At 45.8% G+C, this 21,986-nt stretch overlaps 1 protein-coding gene across 1 annotated transcript; it reads right to left on the minus strand.

The window, feature by feature from the left end:
* Positions 1–16,737: 16,737 nt before the first annotated feature.
* Positions 16,738–21,156, minus strand: LOC135895294 (protocadherin-8-like). Its single transcript, XM_065423367.1, has 4 exons — positions 18,811–21,156; positions 18,170–18,237; positions 17,928–18,061; positions 16,738–17,111 (listed from the first exon to the last, which is right to left on the minus strand). The coding sequence occupies exons 1-4, from the start codon at positions 21,154–21,156 to the stop codon at positions 16,738–16,740; spliced, it is 2,922 nt and encodes a 973-aa protein (XP_065279439.1).
* Between the last annotated feature and the right edge of the window lie 830 nt (positions 21,157–21,986).

Below are 21,986 nucleotides of genomic sequence, written 5' to 3' on the forward strand. Positions count from 1 at the left end.
TTGCCAAGAAGGCTAATGGCATTTTGGGCTGTATACGTAGGGGCATTGCCAGCAGATTGAAGGACATGATCATTCCCCTCTATTCAACATTGGTGAGGCCTCATCTGGAGAACTGTGTCCAGTTTTGGGCCCCACACTACAAGAAGGATGTGGAAAAATTGGAAAGAGTCCAGTGGAGGGCAACAAAAATGATTAGGGGGCTGGAACACATGACTTATGAGGAGAGGCTGAGGGAACTAGGATTGTTTAGTCTGCAGAAGAGAAGAATGAGGGGGGATTTGATACCTGCTTTCAAAGGGGGTTCTAAAGAGGATGGATCTACACTATTCTCGGTGGCACCAGATGACAGAACAAGGAGTAATGGTCTCAAGTTGCAGTGGGGGAGGTTTAGGTTGGATATTAGGAAACCCTTTTTCACTAGGAGGCTGGTGAAGCACTGGAATGGGTTACCTAGGGAGGTGGTGAAATCTCCTTCCTTATTGGTTTTTAAGGTCAGGCTTGACAAAGCCCTGGCTGCGATAATTTAGTTGGGAATTGGTCCTGCTTTGAGCAGGGGGTTGGATTAGATGACCTCCTGAGGTCCCTTCCAACCCTGATATTCTATGATTCTAATATCAACTCATCACATTAATCTAATTATCAGGTTAATTAATACCAAATAAAACAACAATTCTTTACAAGCTTTATCTAATAATTTGAGAAAGTAACAGACCTTATTTAGCTATCAGCCCAAAATAACATGGACTTGTCAATCTCGGTGACAAATTTATTTTATTTTATTTATTTTCCAGTCAAATACACCTTTACCTCGATATAACGCTGTCCTCGGGAGCCAAAAATATCTTACCACCTTATAGGTGAAACCGCATTATATCAAACTTGCTTTGATCCACTGGAGTGCGCAGCTCCCCCCCCCCCCCGAGCACTGCTTTACCGCGTTATATACTAATTTGTGTTATATCGGGTCTCATTATATCGGGGTAGAGGTGTAGTTGATACAGGGAGGGTAAATTAATTCTTCGGTTGAAATTGAATATTTATAATCCAGCCAATTAAAGCAGCCTGCCCAATTTATAGATCGGGGTCGGCAACCTACAGCTCGTGTGCCAAAGGTGGCACATGGGCTGATTTTTAGTGGCATGCTGCTGCCAGTCGGGGTCCCGGCTGCCAGCCCCGCTCATCCGGCTGCCAGCCTGGATTACAGAACCCCAGACCAGCAGCGGGATGAGTGGCTCATCCCGCTGCTGGTCTCGGGTTCCATAATCCAGGTCTGGGGTTCCGTCCGCCAGCCCCTTGCCAGCCGGGGTCCCAGCCGCCGGCCCCGCTCAGCCCGCTGCTGGCCTGGATGGATGGAACCTGGGCTGGCAGCAGGCTGAGCAGGGCCAGCAGCTGGGACTCTGGCTGGCAGAAGCTGGCAGCCGGAACCCCAGACCGGCAGCAGGCTGAGCAGCTCATCCCGCTGCTGGTCTGGGGTTCCGTAATCCAGGCCGGGAGCAGGCTGAGCGGGGCCGGCAGCCGGGACCCCGACTGGCAGCAGCGTGCCACTAAAAATCAGCCCGTGTGCCGGGGTCCCAGCCGCCAGCCCCGCTCAGCCTGCTGCCGGCCTGGATGGACGGAACCTGGGCCAGCAGCGGGCTGAGCAGGGCCGGCGGCCGGGACCTCAGATCGGCAGCGGGATGAGCCGCTCAGCCTGCTGCTGGTCTGGGGTCCCAGCCGCTGGCCCCTTGGCAGCGGGGTCCTGGCCACCGGCCCCGCTCAGGCCGCTGCTGGCCCGGGTTCCGTCCATCCAGGCCAGCAGCGGACTGAGCAGGGCCGGCAGCCGGGACTCTGGCTGGCAGGGGCCGGTGGCCGGAACCCCAGACCGGCAGTGGGCTGAGTGCCCGCTGCCGGTCTGGGGTTCCGTCTGCCTCCCGCACTGCCGGTCTGGCACGCGAAACCTTTTACTGGCATGCGAAACCTTAAATTAACGAAGACTTGGCACACCACTTCCCAAAGGTTGCCGACCCGTTATAGATGGTTAGATAGATGATAGCCAATGTCTCCCCACAACATAGGGTTATATGAGACCTTCCAACATGGTTCAGGATACCATAGCTTGCTATATTTAACTGGCATACAAGAAACTAGATGAAAATAAACATTTCTGAGGACTTAATCATATCTCCCAACCCATAGGTACATGTGATCTTTTAGACAGAGTGGCTATTCTCCTACCACAGTTTTAGGTGTTTGAAAAACTAATCTGTAGGTTGCATTCTCAGATAAATACAATAGGCGCTACCCACATATTTCTGTGTGCACACACACTCATTCCCAGTCACGGTGGGAGTTAAAAGAACAAATGCAAGAATGATGAGGCAGGGAAATCCCTTTACTAATAATAATTGGAAAAAGAAATCAAAACCAGAAAGGTTGATTCTGGCTTTTGTGGTTGTGATTCTTGTGGTTTCAATTCAGATTCAGGAAAGTGGATTGAAAGATTAGCCAGTGGTTTCCATGGCTCAGCTGGCTAAAGCTGGTTGGCTAGCGGCTGTTTGTATGTAGATGTCAAATTTTGAATGCTGAGTGTTGTTGTACTCCTATGCCTCAGTGGCTGGCAAGGAGGGTGGAGGAAGCAGGTCTCTTGTCAAGCGTGGTGGCATCATGAAGTCAGAAAAAAGCAATGGTTTTCCTGTGAAGATGGCTGCCCCTGCTGGTTCCTCATCTTGGGGAGCCAAAAAGGAACACACTCTTTCTCAAGCCACTAGCATTTGAGGTTAAGGCATTATGGGCTCATTATCATCCTCAAGATCTTGTAGAAATGTAAACTGTTAAATTATCACACCCATGACAATCACTTTTCACCTGCTCATTGCTTCTTAGCAATGGTCTTGATTTTAGAGTGAGAGATTGTTTAATTCAATGGTAGCCTTCTATATTTGATTCAGTGGATAAATTTGTTTTCTTCTAGGCTATGTCTACCCTTAAACCACTACAGTGATACAGCTACAGCACTGCAGCTCCACCGCTGTAGTGCTTCAGTGTTGACACTACCTATGCAGATGGAGGATGGGTGGTTCTCCTGTCAGCATAGATAATCCACCTCCCTGAGATGCTGTAGCATTTTCCGTTGACCTAGTGTTGTCTACACTGAGGGTTAGGTCGGCATAGCTTCGTCTCTTAGAGATGTGGGTTTTTCACCCCCCTGAGAGATGTAGCTATGATGATGTAAGTTCCCAGTCTTGACTACCCCCTTGTCTTTTCATGTCTTCTCTGTGTACTTATTAACATAGGAATAGAACAGAGATCAGCAACCTTTGGCACGAGGCCCATCAGGGTAAGCCCCTGGCGGGCCGGGACAGTTTGTTTACCTGCAACATCTGCAGGTTCGGACGATCGCGGCTCCCACTGGCCATGGTTCGCCATTCCAGGCCAATGGGGGCTGTGGAAAGCGGCAGCCAGCACATCCCTCAGCCCGCACCGCTTCCCGCAGCCCCCATTGGCATGGAACGGCAAACCGCGGCCAGTGGGAGCCGCGATCTGCCTAACCTGCGGACTCTGCAGGTAAACAAACTGTCCTGGCCCGCCAGGGGCTTACCCTGACAGGTTGCATGCCAAAGGTTGCCGATCCCTGGAATATAATCTTTAGATACCCTTTATAAACATTCTACATATAAAGGCAGAAAATAGACATGAAGAATTACAGAACCAAACTATAGTGTGTGTGTTTATATAAATCTCTTTCAAATCCTTGAACCAATGTGCTTATGTTTATTCTACTGCAGCTCAGTATGTAACCACTTGAACACCTTACCACAGGATCCAAACGAATGATTGAGAGGGCTAATAAATGCACTTTAGGTTTCTACACTGTACCAGAAGAAGGCTATTTAGCACAGTTGTCTCTGTAATTTTGATACATTAGGAAATTCAGTGTTCAATGGCCCTCACACTCTCACTTTCACCTATGTAGTGTGATGGCCTACTGCCAAGGCTGGCTGGCTGGCTCATGACCTTTTTCTTACATTGTCTATTTTTCTTTATTTAGCTAAATGGTTTTTTAAAAAAAATATATTCCTACATTTCTAAAATGAAGATTAAAAAGAGAGCAACAGAGGTTCTTACAAGGCTAGTTTTGAACTTCTGAGTTGCTTCACTTGGGCATGCATGTGAATCCTTTATATAAATGCACATATTCTGCCTGGTGCTTTTAACACAACTTGACATGGATTAATTCCGACACTCTAGTGTCTTCCTGGAATTATGAAACATTATTTTAATATGTATAGTTAAGCAGATAAGGCTTGTAAGTTTTCAGCTAAAATTGCAACACTCAGAACTTGTTCTTTTACTGCCTCAACTCATTACCACCTCAGCTCAGAAATTTTATCAGCCAATCAGCATATACAATTTCTTATCCCCTTTTTAATTGACCAATACCATCCAGGTTTATGTTATACATGCATATAGAAATATTATAGGTACATTATAGGCAGTGCTGGGAGCATTCCCTATAATTAAGATTACCTGACACTTTCCGTTATATAGTCCTGTTTACAGTTGCTTACAACTTTGTAAAAATTTAACAATTTGAGTTGAAATGTTCCATGCTGAGTACCTGCTTCAGGCTGAATTATTCTGGAAAATTTCAGCCAAAATAGTTCAGCCATTTCTCACAACGAGGTTAGAGAAAAATATATTTTGCCCATGTTAAAAAATTCTGGCAAACTTTTCTTTGAAAAACTCTAACATCCTTGTGCTTTGGAGCAGAGACTTGAAATTTGGCAGAGGGTTGGTCTTTCTGGCAGGGATGTGCCTTTTACCATTCCTGGGGAAATCTGCCCAAATTTGATCAAGTTTGAAACCTTTCAAAAATTAGTGTGCAGATGCTCAATAGAGACTTCTTAGATTTGACCAGTTAAATTCCTCAAAGATTCCATCCACACTGGGCATGCCCCAGCCCAGGGCTGAGTAGGACTTTCCCTTCAATTGCAGCTCTGGACTGATGTAGGCTGGGCCACAGTCAGGTCTGGACTCCTGAACTAAGAGCAGGGAGCTGGTCTCTCCTGTGCTCTCGGTGACCTCTTCCACTTCTGGGCCCTGGAAATGTGAAGGAGAAAGCTGCCTTCAAAGACTGAGGCAACAAGAGCTGGACATGCACTGGGGAGGGGGCTGGAGCAGATTCAGACAAGAACCTGAGGAAGAGCAGGCTGAAAGCGGAGCTGGTGGATGGTTGGGGGAGAGGGAAACAGACACTGAAGTCGGAATGGGGGGAGAGTGGGACTGGTTGGGCGAGGACACTGGGATTGAGAAACAGTAGAGCGGAGGAAAGGAGGGGAAAACAGACCTGACACGTTGCTGGCATTCAGGGGCAGAACTGGAACTGGCTAGGAAAAGGGACTTGGATAAGGAGTCAGGGGAACACTGAGATTGGATGAGGACTCCAAGGAGAGAGATTGGGTCTGGGAGCCAGTGGGTATGTGGTATGTGGGTGGGGGTGACTGGAAACCAGTGTGAGGGAAAGAGACAGATCATATGAGGAACCAGGATGGGAGGGGGATCTTGGACTAGATGAGACAGGAGACTGGAGAGAAGAAGCTGGTAGTGGGTAAAACAGGGAATGGCTGGGCTAGGAGACTAGGATTGGACTGGGACAAGATGTCCAGAGGGATGAGACTCAGATTTGTTGGGCAAAGACATTAGAACCAGGATAGGAATCATAAGTAGCGGAAATTATTAGAAGCCAGGTGTGGGGAGAGACAGGATTAGGCATAGACACATTGGAGGGAATGGGCCAGAAGAGGTCAAGCTTGGCAGGGAAACAGACACAAAGTTCTGTGACCTCTTGAGCATGCTACCCTCCAGAGCGTGGAATGCAACCCAAGCTCCCTGAATCTCACTCTTCCTCTGCTGCCAGCAAATATTTGTGAAATACACTAACAAAGTGTCCCATCCCTCTCTGGTGCTGATCTACATAAAGGCTGACAACCTACTATTGCTATGCACTACTCCATTAGTCTGTGAGGTGGATCTAAAGGTTCCAATGTCTTTGTTTGTTTTTAAACGAAGAAATTACACACAAAAATTACATTATAAGAACATTATTAAGGGTGCAAAGTCACACATTCAAAAGTTAGGAAATGCCTGAATTAAATTTGCCTGTTGTCACATACAGGTTGTGCATACCTGCCTTGTTAGCATGAGTGCCTTAAAATGCTCTGCTGCTGTGAATCACAGCCTGAATACCAATGGTCAGCAGGCAAGCATGCAGTCTCCTAGATATCTGTGTGCTGTGCAGCCCTGGTTCAGCACGCTGACCCCAGGAACCTGCCTACAACACAACAGCCCCACCCTGGTACCCACCAGCCTTGGTTACTACTTGCAGGGTGACCCCAGACTCCGAGTTCTAAATTTCCCCAAAAACATCTGCTGGGGATCATCCAGTCCTCTCCTGGAATACTCAGAGAATTAATAAGGTTTGTTTGCTTCTTTAAAGAGACAAAAGCACATTACAGCTTATTAACCTAACTGGGATAAATTCAACCTTTCCCTTCAAGCACAGCACTAAATTGGTTTATTGTAAAAATGAAAACAAATTTAACAAAAGGACAGAGGTTAAGTGATACTAAGAAGGAATAAGCTAGAAAGGGTTACACACAAACAAAAGAAAAAATATGCTTTCTAGTGACTAATACTAACTTAACAATCTACAGCAGGGGTAGGCAACCTATGGTACGCGTGCCAAAGGCGGCACGCGAGCTGATTTTCAGTGGCACTCACACTGCCCGGGTCCTGGCCATCGGTCTGGGGGGCTCTGCATTTTAATTTAATTTTAAATGAAGCTTCTTAAACATTTTAAAAACCTTATTTACTTTACATACAACAATAGTTTAGTTATATATTATAGACTTATAGAAAGAGACCTTCTAAAAACGTTAACATGTATTACTGGCACGCAAAACCTTAAATTAGAGTGAATAAATGAAGACTCGGCACACCACTTTTGAAAGGTTGCCGACCCCGATCTACAGTCTTTGTTCTAGGTAGTTTCCTTACCAATCTTCCATTGCCAAAGACTTTAACTCCCTTGGTTAAAAGACCTATCTTTCTTCGCTTGCAAGAGATCTGGCCAGTTTGTCCAGTGGTGGATGTTTGTCCAGTGTCTTGCATCTGATGAAGTGGGCATTCACCCACGAAAGCTTATGCTCCAATACTTCTGTTAGTCTTAAAGGTGACACAGGACCCTCTGTTGCTTTTTACAGATTCAGACTAACACGGCTACCCCTCTGATACTTGTCCAGTGATGGATGCCAAAATACCTTCTTCTCTCTCTTCATACCTTCCCAAACTCAGTGTTTTGTCCCCAGACTCAGGATGACCTCATACCATTCTTCCCCCTCTTGTAAACTTCCCATCCCCTTGCTGATTCTTATGTAAATGGGGCCTGCATTATTTTGGTCACACCTTGCTTAATTTCATTGGAAGCGGGTAGATGGCTGCCTTCCATCTTGTCTGGGAGAAAGCCTGTTTCTCCCTGTGTTTGGTCACAGACTTTAAAGCATAATATCCTGAATTATCCATATTTTCTCATGCAGTGTTAATACATACATTTCACAATGATATTAATCGCCAGGGTGTCATTAGCTTTCAGAAAAGATCTCGCTCTGTACACTTTTATAATACAGTAATATTGTATGCAATCAGTTGGTTCAATTATTTGTCATTTGCATTTTGTTCAGATCCCTTGTCTTTATAGCCCAGATGAAGTTTCTCTCTCCTGCTAGGATGTAGACATCATGTTGCCTTCTCCTCCCTCCCTCCCTTGATAGCTTTGTTTACTTTATACGTAAACAGACCTTCATTGTCTCTGCCAGACAAGCAAATACACATTCCTTTGTCTAGGGCAGCCTGGGCTTACGTATTTCTTATCAAACAAATTTTAATGACATAATTCTAGCACATATTCATAACTCTTTGTACACACCCCACACATACTGCATGCAAGAATATTAATGATCAGTGAGTTATTAATTTTCCAGTGATGTCTTATAACACCTTTTAGATACAGATTATGATAACAGTGTGTTAGGTACAGTGAGTATGTCAGGCCTGACAAGAACTGCTGACACATAATAATTAGCCCCAAATGGTCCTCTGTGCCACAAACTATCCATCCCTAAATACTCAATAGTCTGATGGTCATGGTACTACCTGCAATGTGGGAAACCCCAGTTCATAGTCCCTGCTTGGAATCAAGCACAGTAAGTGCTCTGACAACCAGGCTAACAACTATTGTCTCTCTCGCTCACTGGTGTTCTGTGGTCACAGTTTCATCCTGACATGGGAAGGGACATTTTTTGAAATCTCAAAAAAGTTTTGCAGAATGGGAAAATCTTTTCCTAATTCAGCTCTAATAAAAACTGTTAAACATTCAAAATCAAAATGAAAAATTGATGTTATTGGGAATTTTGCAATTTACTTAAATGGGGTGATGATTTCACCCACAGTGTACATATCGCCTACTGGGTGGAATATGTTAGACTTGCTCTTGTATATATTAATCAATTCCCTGTAACGGCTAATCTATTGGAGCTGATCCTCTGGCTCACTGGGCAAAGACTTGTGGTTTTTCAGTTCTTTTATGGTTTTGGACTTCTCGTCACACTGACTGTTCAAAATAATCTGTACTGAAGATGTGGGTATGACCTTTGTTAACTTGGGGAGTGGGGGCACATATAATATGGCTTGTGAGTTTATATATGTCGTTTTCTCTTCCGTTGTGCATATTACTTGTTTATGTACTTTTAAAATTTACTGTTGAACAAAGTAACACAGATAAAAACATACGGCCAAAATGATCTCAGTAGTCAATTGCCAGGATAGAAACCCTTCAGGCTACCTTTCGCGTTATTCACATTGTACCAAGACAGGTGTCACATAAACAATTCTTGGCATGTGTTAAGGATAATGAATTCTGGCTCCCCTATTATCAATCAGGTTATATTTCAAAGTTACAATCGGTATATATTTAATATTGTTATGCGCAGCTAGAGGCTACGTGGCTCCCAGCAAGTGTGTCTTTGGTCTATGGGCGATCACAAATCTCTTGAAATTGATAAGCATGGTAGTCACCTTCCATTCAGACTACATGGGGGAACAATTAAATGTCCCTTTGTTTAGTGATAGCTAAAACACCTGAAGGGAGTAATGGCAGCAAGGAAACAAAGCCAGCCATGTTGCATTACTGGACTGTGGAGGAGTCATGCACAGGAAGGGATGCTATTGTAGCCCAAGGTCCAGCGTGCTTCAACAGCAGCCCTGGGGACTACAAGTTGTGGACTACAAACTGCGGCATCTTGGGAGAACTTCCTGGTGCCTGCCCTCCCTCCCTGTCCCCAGCAGGAGGTCTCAGCACTGATTGAGCTGGGAGCAGGTAGCAGGCCAACAGAGAGGAGGCTGCTGCAGGTAATCCTGTTCTATGTTCTTTACAGGGAGGACCAAAAAAGGCTTAAAGAACAACCTGAAAGGAGTTTAAATGACACAAAAGGAGAACATGGACTTGTTTGTTTTGCGGTTTAGTTATTGTGGGAGTTAGAACATGTTTGTAAGGGGGGTTGTGTTGTACAATGTACCCTCTGCTCTCCCAGGAGGAGGTCTCAGCACTGACTGAGCTGGGAGCACGTAGCAGGCAGGCAGAGAGGAGGCTGCTGGACTGTAATCCTGTTCTATGTTCTTTACAGAATAAATCCTTATTCCTGGTGGTTTGTCTGAGTGGGTCTGGTCTGCACAAAGGAGCCTCAGGCCCAGCTTCCCAAAGTTGCATAAAAAGTCACAAGGCAGGCTTCCCCTACCTTGAACAACCTCATACTGGGACAGTGAACAGGAGGGGGTTTACATTCTTTTATATTGAGGTGACAATCATCCATAGAGTCCCTCTGTATCCACAGATCATTGGTCTTTTTGATCACTATATAGGTAAAGAAAGCTCTCTAAGCAAGAAAAGCCATGGGGGCCAGAGGGCTGGGGAGCATGAGCTGCAATTCAGAGAAAGAAAAAACATTTCTATTATTTGCAATCTTAAGTAGTCTGGATATTATAATGTGGGGATCCAGCAAATGATTTGCCAGAGACTCAAATACTAGGTGAAAAGTCCTCCCTAGAATATCTTTTAAAAGCTTCCTAATGCAATACAATTTCCGTGTCAGGCTCAGAATGAAAAAAAAGTTTGAAAGCTGCCAATATTTCTAGATTCATATATACAGATTCTGTGGGTCCATCTGAGTGAAACTAACAAAGAAAAGAGAAAATCTTTCTGAGCCCAGACTTAAAATAGCACATGAGCTCTAGAAGAGTTTCTGCCTTTTTTTTTTTGGTCTTACCAGGGTAAAGAAAGTAAGGGTACGTCTTCACTACCTGCCGGATTGGCGGGTAGTAATCTAGCTATCGAGGATCGATTTTTCGCGTCTCATCTAGATGCGATAAATCGATCCCCGAACGCACTCCCCGTCGATTCCGGAACTCCAACAGGGCGAGAGGCGGAAGCGGAGTTGAAGGGGGAGCCGCGGCCCTCGATCCCGCACCGTGAGGATGCGAGGTAAATCGATCTAAGATACGTCGACTTCAGCTACGCTATTCTCGTAGCTGAAGTTGCGTATCTTAGCTCGATCCCCCCCCCTAGTGTAGGCCAGCCCCAAGAATATCTAAGAAAGAAAAGCCTATAACACAAAGTGTTGTGCTTGTATAATTTTGCTACATTTAAGCAAGAGAGTAAGGGTTGGACTACCTGATAATTCCTGAAAGGAGAAAAGAATCTCTTTATGGCAAACCTTTGTCTTCCATTCAGCACCCAGCATAAGAAGGGCCTGTCTCCCAGACTCTTGCTTTTAAAACTGCATTGTGTATAAAATCCAAAGGTCCCTTGACTGAGTGATTTTTACAGTTACAAGTTTTAAAGAGGGGCAGAATTAATAAAGCCATTTGATAGAGTTTCTCCTCCTAGGATACTTTAGTTCCCAGTTGTTGCTTCAGCCTGACAGCATAAATAAAGGAATACAACCTAAGACAGACCCTTTGAGGGACTCTGCAGGCAGGGAAGAAGAGATCAGAGGGCCACAATTCACAAGAAGTGGATCCTCTCACTACCCAAAGAGCTAAAATTAGCCTTTTCTACAGACCTCCAAGTCTTGAGCTTTTCTAATACCCATTGACTGGAATAATACTTTAAAGAGGAGCAAGAACCCCTCCCACCAAAACTGTAACTCACATTGCAGGCAAAATTGAAGGGAAAGAATAAAAAGAAACTTAGTATCTTAGCTGTTTTTTGCCAGCAGACTGAAAGGAACTGTGCTCACAGCCAGCCAAAGCCTTGATATATCCCTACCGCTTGCCTTCTTACACTGTCCTGATTCACTGTCTGTCTCTCTCTGCAAGTCAGATATCAGACAGAACATGGAAACATATTGGACTAAGCTGCCATCAAATATCTGCACCACAGCAACATGGCAAAGATGAGCTGAATACACAGTTCAAAAGGTATTTGCACGATCTTAAATTAAGTGCACCATAGAAAAAAGTTCTGCTAATCAACAGTTAACAAACACTAATTTTTATAAAGCCACATACATAAAAGTTCATCTATCCTAACAACAGAAGTAAAATTAGATTCAAACCTCAATTAAAACATGAAGAACAGCCTGTTATGATCTTCAATACACTGGAAGATTCCTTTTTTGAAAATCAAGCCCTCTCATGCTGATGCACTAGACTATATTGTTAATGAGTTCTTTCATTCCTCTGTGCATGGCAATATATTTAATCCTTGCTGCATATTTTAAATGATTGATGTTCCCCTAATTACATTTGATGGTATCTTGTGCTATGCCACCTCTAATGAGAGCAAACATCCCATTACCTCTCTAGTGCTCAACCACAAATATCAATAACTGACATTTATTCAATGAACTGCAAATTGTGACTCACCAGCTTCACTTTGTGTTCAGTAAATTTAAACTGCAATTAATTTTCATGCATATCACAAAATAGCAACTGCAGGCATGGACTAAGTTTTAAAGTGATTTGCTTCTTCTTTGGCTAATTACAACACAGTGAAACCTGTCTTGAGCCATCACTTAAAGGACTGAGAATAATCAATTGCTTCATAGAAATGATCTTCTCAACAAAGTTGGAGCACAATTATAATTCACACATTTGGGAATCCTTTGGAGCTATCTCTGAAGAAACAGGGTTCTTTAATAAGAGTAGTCTCTTGTAGAGGTTATACTGTAAATATATAGGTGAACTCCCCTTAACTTCGTCCCTATTGTGTATGTTTGAATAAATAAAATGTACTGTAAAAGAATTGCAGCCTTGGATTTTTCCAAAGCTGAACTTTGCCAGATTTAATGCAGTACTCATAACATTAGCCACTTATTTATTTCCAATCAAAAATGCTGTCTTGTTTGATATACAACTAGAAAACTGACGTGCCCACCACTTGTTCTTTCTTTCAGAATTCCTACAGTTGGGTAGCTTATATTTTCATTCCAGAAAATTTACACTCATCTATCAAAAGAAGACATATTTGGGGAGTACCACTGAAGGCCTTAAAATACATACATATGAATAAATACAGAAAGGGTGAAATCCTAGCCCCACTGCAGTCAATTACGGAACTCCTACTGATTTCAGTAGGGCCAGGATTTCACCCTAAACTTCCAAGGCCCCTTTACATTAAAGGAGTGCACCATTCCCGGGGCAAATAGTACAGATAAGTATTGCAACCATTTGCACCTGAAAAAATGCAGAGTTCCCACTAACCACCCTTCAGTGTGTCCCCACTAACCAGCTTGGTACTGCAGTCTTCAGCATTTTCTCCACTCACTGTTGTAGCTGGCACCTATCTCATATATCCCAGCACAGCTCCCTAGCACATAGCACTGAGCAGGTAGTGTATTACATGCATTATATGTGTCATATAATTAGGATATATTTGATACAATTAACATAATACAGTGTATCTGCACTTGTTAGCATTATGATATATTTGGTTTTCAATGCTAAATTCCAACTGTTGCCTCCAGTAAACCAACCAGATCTGGCTATGTGTCCTGAGAAGCAAAAATTACTCCCTCATACAACTGCATGCAGATACCATAGTTAAGGTAGCCAAGAGATGCTGGGCAGGAAGGGGCCTGTGGCTGCACTGTTTTGCACCTTATGTAGTCATTTACAGATGTGCGAAAGGAAAGGAAAGTAGGTGCAAAACTGTGCCAGTTCAGAATAGTGTCTTTTCATTCCCTCAGTGAACAAACTGTGACAGGTGTAATTGACTACACAATGTGTAAGGAAGTAGGGAATCTATTGTGAAGATGTGAGAGAGTGCTGAGGCCTAACAGATTGATGAGCACTCTAGTCACTGTGGCATCAATTATCTTCTCCAGTGCTGGCTGATTGAGGAAATAGGGAGGCATTAGCCAATCAGATGGGGAGGCTGGAACTAATTGGCCCATCAACTGACTAGCTTGATAAAAGGCAAGAAGGAAGCATTAGGGGGCTAGGGCTAGCTGTAGCTAGACTGAAAGAGAATCCTTTCCCTCCTAGAGTCTGAAAACAATAGGGTCATATGTATTAGAATGGTTGTATTGTACTATACAGGTGTTGGTGGAGAGGACTTGAAGGAGTCTAATTGGTTTTTGCGGTGACCCAGGATAGCAGGGTGGGGGGATTGCCAAATGCCGTTACAGATGGGTAGATCTGGAGTCTATTATGATGGTCAATCCTCCTAGGTGAGAGTCTGAAATTAGTTTTTTGTTATTTTTTATGACTGGGGGACCATTTCTGAGACCCACACAGAGTTCAGGGGTTGAGTGGGGGCTGCAACCTCAGGCCTGGTTTTGTAGATGAACTAACATTTTCTTTCTCAGCCTAGCTAGTACTCCATATTCCTAGCTCTGAAAATGGTCTTGTAGAAGTTTGTATGAGTCTTTTGGGTAAGCAGAGCGCTAGAATTTATTTGGGGGAGGAATTAGCCCCTTGAATTTGCACACATCATTTCAGTGGCTTTTCACTCATGTCCCTATTTTTTTTTTGTTGTACAGCTATTTGAAAACAGAGAGCTGTACTAGAGGCAGCTCCCAACCTGCCAGATCAATCACAACAGTTTATCTGGGCTCATTGGTTGAAGGCAGGAATTATTGTAATAAGAGATCAATATTCTGATTTCCAGACTAGGTCATTGGAATTAGAGCAGAAATAATATAATATAGGGAGATATACCTATCTCATAGAACTGACAGGGACCCTGAAAGGTCATTGAGTCCAGTCCCCTGCCTTCACTAGTTGGACAAAGTACTAATTTTGCCCCAGGTCCCTAAGTGGCCCCCTCAAGCGCTGAACTCACAACCCTGGGTTTAGCAAGCCAATTCACCAACCACTGAGCTATACCTCCCCCATATAAAATGGAGGATGTGTAAAAGGAAAATATATCAACTGAGTGGCTGCATTACTAAATATATTCCTGAGCTTCTATAGAGTGAAATTATCCCATGATGCAAAGCTTTGCACACTACTTAACCCTGAAAGGGGCTCCATCCTGACCTCATAATGGCTGGTGCAGAAGGCTGTGCAGGGGACAGGCGGTGGGTGTTTAACAAGAAAGGCCGTGTAACTACATTTACCCTGAACCAACACCACATGCAGCCAATGTGGCAGTATTTAGCTAATGTAAACCACACTAGTCAAGTGTGGATCTCTATATAGCCAAATATGCAGTTCAAATGTAGCTCTATGTGATCTCAATGTGACCACCACAGCTGAACACTGTGAAATATTGGAAAGTTTTGATTCAAGCCTGGATTGCAAACTCTCAAATTTGGGAGTTTGCACCCATGATTTTTGTATTCCCCAATTCCAAAAATATGAAGTTCACATCCAGAATTTGGATTCATGATTGTGGTTCAAGACTCATTTCTACTGAGAAAGATTAGAATGAGTTAGAGGTGAATATAGCAATAAGCTACAAAATTGTAGGCTTTTTATAGGCTAAAATCTGATAGGCTATGGGTGCACAATTTGGTCACATGGGTGACTGCTGTAAGTCACCCAAGAACCTCCAAAGCAAAACAGCCTCCTGACACACACCCTGGAGTAGCTTATTGCTGCCAGAATATGGCTCATTCATTTTGCATTTCAGAATTTTTATTTTCACTTTTTAAGATGTAATTTATGAATTATGAAAGTAATTTCTAGTAATGATATGAGAAATGAGAGAAAAGTTATAAATACTATTTTCTCCAACTCTATTTTTAAGGTTCCCTGTGCTATTAGGAACCCTTCACCACCACCATCACACACACCCCACCCATTATCTCCAGAAGCCAAACTGCCCTATTAACAACCGTTTGTGGCCCCAAAGCCAAATTTAACTCACTCTCTTTAATAAAAAATTTTACTGAACAGCACTGGGAGTCTGCTTTTCACTAGAAATTGAACTGACCATGTCTGAAAGGCAACAAACGGGTGCTGAAATGGCCCTTTGGCCTTTTGTGAGAAGCAATCTGCTTTAGATGTAACTTCTCTCCCCCTCTCCAACTGCCTCCCTTCATCTCCATACTCACAGAAGATCTTATTTAACACTGATAATGTGGTAGAACCTACTGGCCAACCAAGCCTTATCATCTTTGTCCTCCCCACATCAGTGTTACTCTCTTACACACACACACAGACATACACACGTGTAGGGAATTGTTATGTGTGAATCAGTGACGCGGTACAAATTATGCCCTCCGGGGATTGAGATACAGCTGTGGCATCATCCAAAAGGCCCAACCAGCCAATGAGAATGTGATTTTTGAACATCAGTATCCACAACCAGATTAGAATGGCTCTTCATTACCCTGAACTACTCAGTCCTTCAACATAGATATTCTTCCTGATTATTTATTAAGAGCCCACGACTAAAGCCTTTATTCACACTCCTAAGAGTGTCTGCACTGCAATTAGCCACCCGCAGCTGGCCCATGCCAGCTGACTTAGGCTCACAGGCTTGGGCTAGAAGGTAGTTTAATTGCGGGGTAGACATTCAGACTGAAGCTGGAGCTGAGCACCGGGACTCTACCCCCTCGCAGGGTCCAAGAGCCTGGGCTCCAATCCAAGCCCGAACGTCTACAGCGCAATTAAACTGCCCATTAGCCTGAGCCCCACAAGCCCAAGTCAGCTGGCACAGAGCAGCTGTGGGTTTTTAATTTTAGTGTAGACATACCCAAAGGCTTCTATCTTACCTCAAGGAGTCTGCCTGCCTCTTTCCAGTTACAGGATTGCAGCCTAAATTTGCATTTATTATTTGACAGCTAACACAAACATAACAGGGGTATCATCTGATAAATCAGGAAATAAGTATTTCATAAGAAACAGACACAGGTACACATTTAGCTTTTAAATGTACATCTAGATCTACACTTTTTATTTACATTAACTGTTTCAATATAAAACATAAATCTTTGCTTTCCCCCATCCATCTTTAGCAGCAGTAACTATGTCCTTTAATATGATTTTTTTTTATTTTGACTCTTTGGTAAATATAAAGGACAAATTTAGAAGGATGATTTGTCTAGACATTGATTGCTTTTGCCATAATTTAAAGTTATATTTGATTTTTGGGTGGGATTTCATTTACACATCTCAGCTGGTAACATTTACACATAAACACGAACACATTTAGTCCATTCCTATGACAGTTTTGGATGTCTTTACATTGCTATGTCAGAATGATGTTGCTACTTCAGAGGCATTTGGGAGTAAAGTGTTCTGTGGAGGATGATTTAGTCCTTTATACTGTCTTGACAGAGTGGTTGGTGGCACTGCTGGCCCACCACTTAGAACTCTTTCATATACATTTTGTAGTCTTTCAGTTTTAGGAATATTAACTTGATACTCTTTCAGCTTTGGCTGTTGTGGAAGAAAATTGGGCTTCCCGAGCTGAAGGATGGGCTGATAAATTGGTGTAGAATATGCAATCGTATAATCATTTTCATAATGCAATGGGATGGTTTTGCTTGTTTGGGACTGGTGGACATAAAATCTACAATATCTTTCTGTTTCCTTGTAAGTCCGTCCATCTGTACAGGCTGCAGTACCTGGAAGAGAAGTAATGTTTTAACAATCACACTTTTTTTTCTGGAATACAGTGATCTAATATGTTCTGTCAGAAGAGAAATATCAAATTCCCATAACTTTCACCAGCATTATGCAATTAGATGTGTTTATTTCTACCAAAAAGAGCTTTATATATTGAGAAAAACATATCCACACTTCTGTGCTTGGTTAAGGGGCAGATTCCCATGTATTTCAATGGGAGCAACATCATGTCCTAAAATTAGGCTCGGATCCTACAAAGAAACACTTACACATATGAGTAACTGAACCCCAATTTGAGTTCAAGTGTTTCCAAGATCAGAGCTTTAGTAATGGCAAATTCAGTGTGATACACAAGGGATTCGACAAGGAGCAATTTAACTATAAAAATATTTTATTTGTTACAGAAAAAATATGAAGACAGAGGCCTAAAATTTCAAAAGTGACAAATGATTTTGGGTGTCTGATACTCAGCTTGAGACACCGTAAAGTGTGGAATCAGCACTTTCTGAAAATCAGGCCCCTTTAAAGTGTGCTAAGTTAGGTACCTTAAAATTGAAGACCCAAAAATCACAGTTACATTTTGGCAAATTAAGACTAGAAGACCTGATTCTCCACTGGATCATTCCAGTTTCATGCCTGTGTAACTTCATTGATCATTACTGCAGTGGTGATTCAGATCCCATGATCTCTGCCCCAAAAAGCTTACAGTCTAATGTTACAGTCTTTGTTAATACTAGATACATCTGAAGGGACAACATCATAGTTCAACTATCTTTTTATACATGTTGCCCTGAAGAGTTTAAATTTATACTTACCAACTTGCTTTTCAGCTGACTGTGAAGGTGGCTTCTTTAACCCCTCCCCACTGATATCAGAATCACTATCATTAAACTCGCTATCTCCTTTCCCACTGTCTTTCACACTAAACTGATCAGGAGTTGAATGGGAGCTGAAAGCAAAAGGAAACCATTAGTGTATTGTTTTTTCCATACTCTGCCTGAATATGAAATTCTGTAAATGTCCAAAAATATTAAATGTAGGAAAAACACTATTTTACCTTAAACTCGAAGCAGATTCTCGCTCCTGCCAAAGAGACGGGGGATGAAAAGGAACAAGAACTTGACCCTGACAAAAGGAAGAAATAGCTATGTTAATACTTTTGCATCTCTCAATATAAAAATGGCCCAACAATAATTTAAGCAGAATGTTTACTTCAAGTGGATGGATAATATGATTCTAACATATCAAATAAATAGAAATAATAATAATTACAACAAACAGAAATAAACCATAGCCAATATATATCAACAAAAACACATACACATCTCTATAATAATATTTAGCTGTGATAGAACCCTTTTCATCTGTAGATCTCAAAACAATTTACAAAGGTGGGTACATACACTTATTCCTATTCTACAGATAGAGAAACTGAGATACTGAGAGGTGAAATACAGGCAGTAACCCAGTGGCAGATTCAGAAATCAGATCCAGATCTTCAGACTCCCAGTCCAGTGACCAATATGTCTACAAGCAAACAGATCTGGTTCTCCAATCACAAAAATGTCCAGATATGAATCAAGCTGAATTGGCTAGGTGACCTCATGGAATGTTGTGTCAAGTGCTTACTACAAATTCTTGGGAGTTGAAAGGATGAATTCATTGCAGAACCTCTGAAAAAGAATCAGGTATGCTTACCTGGGAGTCTCTGCTCCTGGCTTTCCTCTCTTGGGCAGAACGACACAAGGACTCTCTGCTGCTGTCCTCAGCCTGGGAAGTGTCACTGGGGTTATCAGACTGGGCTGTAACAGAGAGCTGGCAGGAGTCTGCCTGGCCCGGGTAGGAGCTCCCTGCCTGGGAGCCTGAGCCCTTCAGCAGCCTGGCTTCCTTGTCTCTCCCCTGCTCTTCGGTCCCAGGTTGGAAGTGACTCTTGCTCCTCCTGCAGGTGGAGGCCACGGCAATGATAGCAATCAGCAGCAAGCCGCAGCCTCCGGCCAGCACAGCGATGAGGACTACGGAAAGGTCCAGGCTGGGCTGCAGCTCCTCCGCCGAGGGCTGTACGACCACGATCTCCACGCTAGAGGGGAGTGTGTCCGTGGGAATGAGCCGAACGGCGGCTGTGCAGGACAGCGACGGCCTCCCGCCGTCGTGGACAGCGACGACAAGCGGGAAGGCCGCTTCCGAGGCCCCTCCGGGCAGCCTCCTCCGCAGGGCCAGCTCCCCGGTGTCCCGGTTCAGGGCGACCAGCGGGTGGGCGCCGCCCAGGAGGGAGTAGGAGAGCTCGGAGTTCGCGCCTTGGTCCGCGTCGCTGGCCGCGAAGCGGGCGATCAGGTACCCGGCGGGGGCGCTGACGGGCAGCGGCAGCTCGGCGGAGCCGTTGGCCAGCGGCGGGGAGGTGATGACCGGGGCGTTATCGTTCTGATCCACCACCCGGAGCCTGAGGCGGGCCCGCTGGCACAGCTGCGGGGCGCCCCCGTCGCAGGCTTCGATCTCCACCTCCACCAGCGGCAGCTCCTCGCAGTCCAGGGGCTGCCGGGCGCGGACGGACCCGCTGTGGGGATCCACGGAGATCAGCGCGGACCGGGGGCCGCCGCCCGGGCTCTGTGTCTCCAGCAGCCTGTAAAGGACCTTCCCGTTGCGGCCCAGGTCGGGGTCCCGGGCCACCACGGTGGCGAGGTAGGCGCCCGGCGGGTTGTTCTCCAGCACCGCCACCTCGTAGACGGGCTTGGAGAAGAGCGGCGCGTTGTCGTTCTCGTCGCTCACGCGCACCGTGTACTGCCGGATGGTCTTGAAGGGCGGCGAGCCCAGGTCCTCGGCCACCAGGGTCAGGTTGTACTCGGGGATGCGCTCGCGGTCCAGCGGCGCGGCGGTGACGAGCACGTAGCTGTCGGCGTAGGCGCGCTGCAGCGCGAAGTGCTCGTGCCCATAGAGGGCGCAGCGCACCTGCCCGTTGGGGCCCGAGTCCCTGTCCGAGGTGCTGACCAGCGCCACGAAGCTGTCGCGCGCCGCCGCCTCGCTGACGTAGGCCACCCCGGCGCCGGCGGGGGCGCCGCTCAGGGGGCTGATGCTGATGCCCGGCGCGTTGTCGTTCACGTCGGCCAGGCGCACGATGACTTTGCACGTGGCCGCCAGGGGGCTGGCGCCCCGGTCCTGCGCCTGCACGTCCAGCTCGTAGGTCCGCTGCCGCTCGTAATCCACCGGCCCCTCCAGCGTCAGGCGGCCCGAGAGCGGGTCCAGCCGGAAGAGCTGCCGCGCCTCGGCCGGCACCTGGCTGCCGAAGCCGTAGACGATCTCCCCGTTGGGCCCCTCGTCGGGATCGGCCGCGTCCAGGTCCAGCAGCAGGGAGCCCCGCGGCGCGTCCTCGCCCAGCTCCACCGTGACCGAGCCCTGCGGGAAGGCCGGGCTGTTGTCGTTGGCGTCCAGCACCCGGACACTCACCGTGGCCGTGCCCGAGCGGGCCGGGCTGCCGCCGTCCTGGGCCACCAGCTCCAGGGTGTAGGCGGCCTGGGTCTCGCGGTCCAGCTCCTGCAGCAGCACCAGCTCGGCGCTTTTCCCGCCGTCCGCCCGCGGCTGCGCCTCGATGCCGAAGTGGCTGTTGCGCGAGAGCTGGAAGCTCTGGATGGAGTTGGAGCCCACGTCCGGGTCCACGGCGATCTCCAGCGGCAGGCGGGTGCCGGGCGCGGCGCTCTCGGACACCTCGAGCGGGATGTGCGCCTGGGGGAAGCGCGGCGCGTTGTCGTTGATGTCCCGCACCTCCAGCTCCACGTGCACCAGCCGGTACTGCTCCTGCCACAAGCTCACCACGTCGAAAGCCAGGACGCACTGGAGGGACTGGCCGCACAGCCGCTCCCGGTCGATCCCTTCCTCGCCGATGCTCAGCTGCCCGTCCCCCTCCCGCACCCGGACCAGCGAGCTGTTGCTGAACTGCTCCATCAGGCGGAAACTGCCCAGGGGTCTGTCCCCAGAGCGGGACTGCAAATCGTCCCACAGGACCCCAATGACTGTACCGGGGGCGTCTTCCTCGTACGTGTGGTACCTGACCATCTCAGCCAGGCACCCTGCGACCAGGAGACACAGCATCACAGAGCTTAGTACCGCTCTGGACAATGTGAGACCAGAGATCCAGCCTCTGAGATCCTACCACGCAGTCCTCAAAAAAGCCACTGGCCCTTTGTGTTGTAGAAGCTTTAAAGATGCCAGATTAGAAACAGCCCCCACTCCTGAATGCACAGACTGATCACTGCCCCCCGTTTAAACACATCCCGGCCATCAGAACCTCTCCGCTGTGTAATTGGTGCCAGGAGTCTTTAAGTAGCTGTGCGTGCCCCAGGCTACAGCTTGCCTTTTTGCTCTCTGCGCCCTTTCCCAGAGGTTATATAGATAAGGGTATGCAAATCAGCATCTTCCCTGACCAATCCTCTGATCCCTGGGGACACCAGTGTCATAGTGTCCCCTGCATGGACTCAGTGGGACATTCCCCCAAGAAACGAACAATCTGTCAATTACACATGTGCAAACACATTGCTCCGTTCTCTAGCAAACTTGGCGACTAAAGTTTTCCCACTAACTTGCGCTTCAGTTGTACAAAAGCAGAGGACTTTCCCCTATAATACATTTAAGAATGTGCTTATACAAACACTATATTAAAAAACCAAACACATACATCTGTAGAAATAAAGCGGGGTGGCGCAGTAGGCGGAAGCTAGGGGGAAGAATGATGGTGACAGGAATTCCCACATTAGCAGTTACTTGTGGTGTATCCATGTAGGCAACATAATTAGTCCTTACGATATTTTTATGAGTTAAAGAATATGAATTAACACTGTCCTTTTCTTCCACCTCGCTTAATATTCATCAGGGCTGATCAGTGAGAA

The sequence above is a fragment of the Emys orbicularis genome, chromosome 1, assembly GCF_028017835.1.
Source record: "Emys orbicularis isolate rEmyOrb1 chromosome 1, rEmyOrb1.hap1, whole genome shotgun sequence".
In the NCBI taxonomy this organism is placed as follows: domain Eukaryota; kingdom Metazoa; phylum Chordata; order Testudines; family Emydidae; genus Emys; species Emys orbicularis.

What these genes read in the sequence shown, in the direction of transcription:
- LOC135895294 (XM_065423367.1), bottom strand. Translation starts at nt 21,156, where the DNA reads ATGGTCAGGTACCACACGTACGAGGAAGACGCCCCCGGTACAGTCATT. An exon ending in GAATCTGCTTCGAGTTTAAG is followed by an intron (nt 18,062 to 18,169) that starts GTAAAATAGTGT and finishes TTTTGCTTTCAG; the next exon opens with CTCCCATTCAACTCCTGATC. An exon ending in GTCAGCTGAAAAGCAAGTTG is followed by an intron (nt 17,112 to 17,927) that starts GTAAGTATAAAT and finishes CTTCTCTTCCAG; the next exon opens with GTACTGCAGCCTGTACAGAT.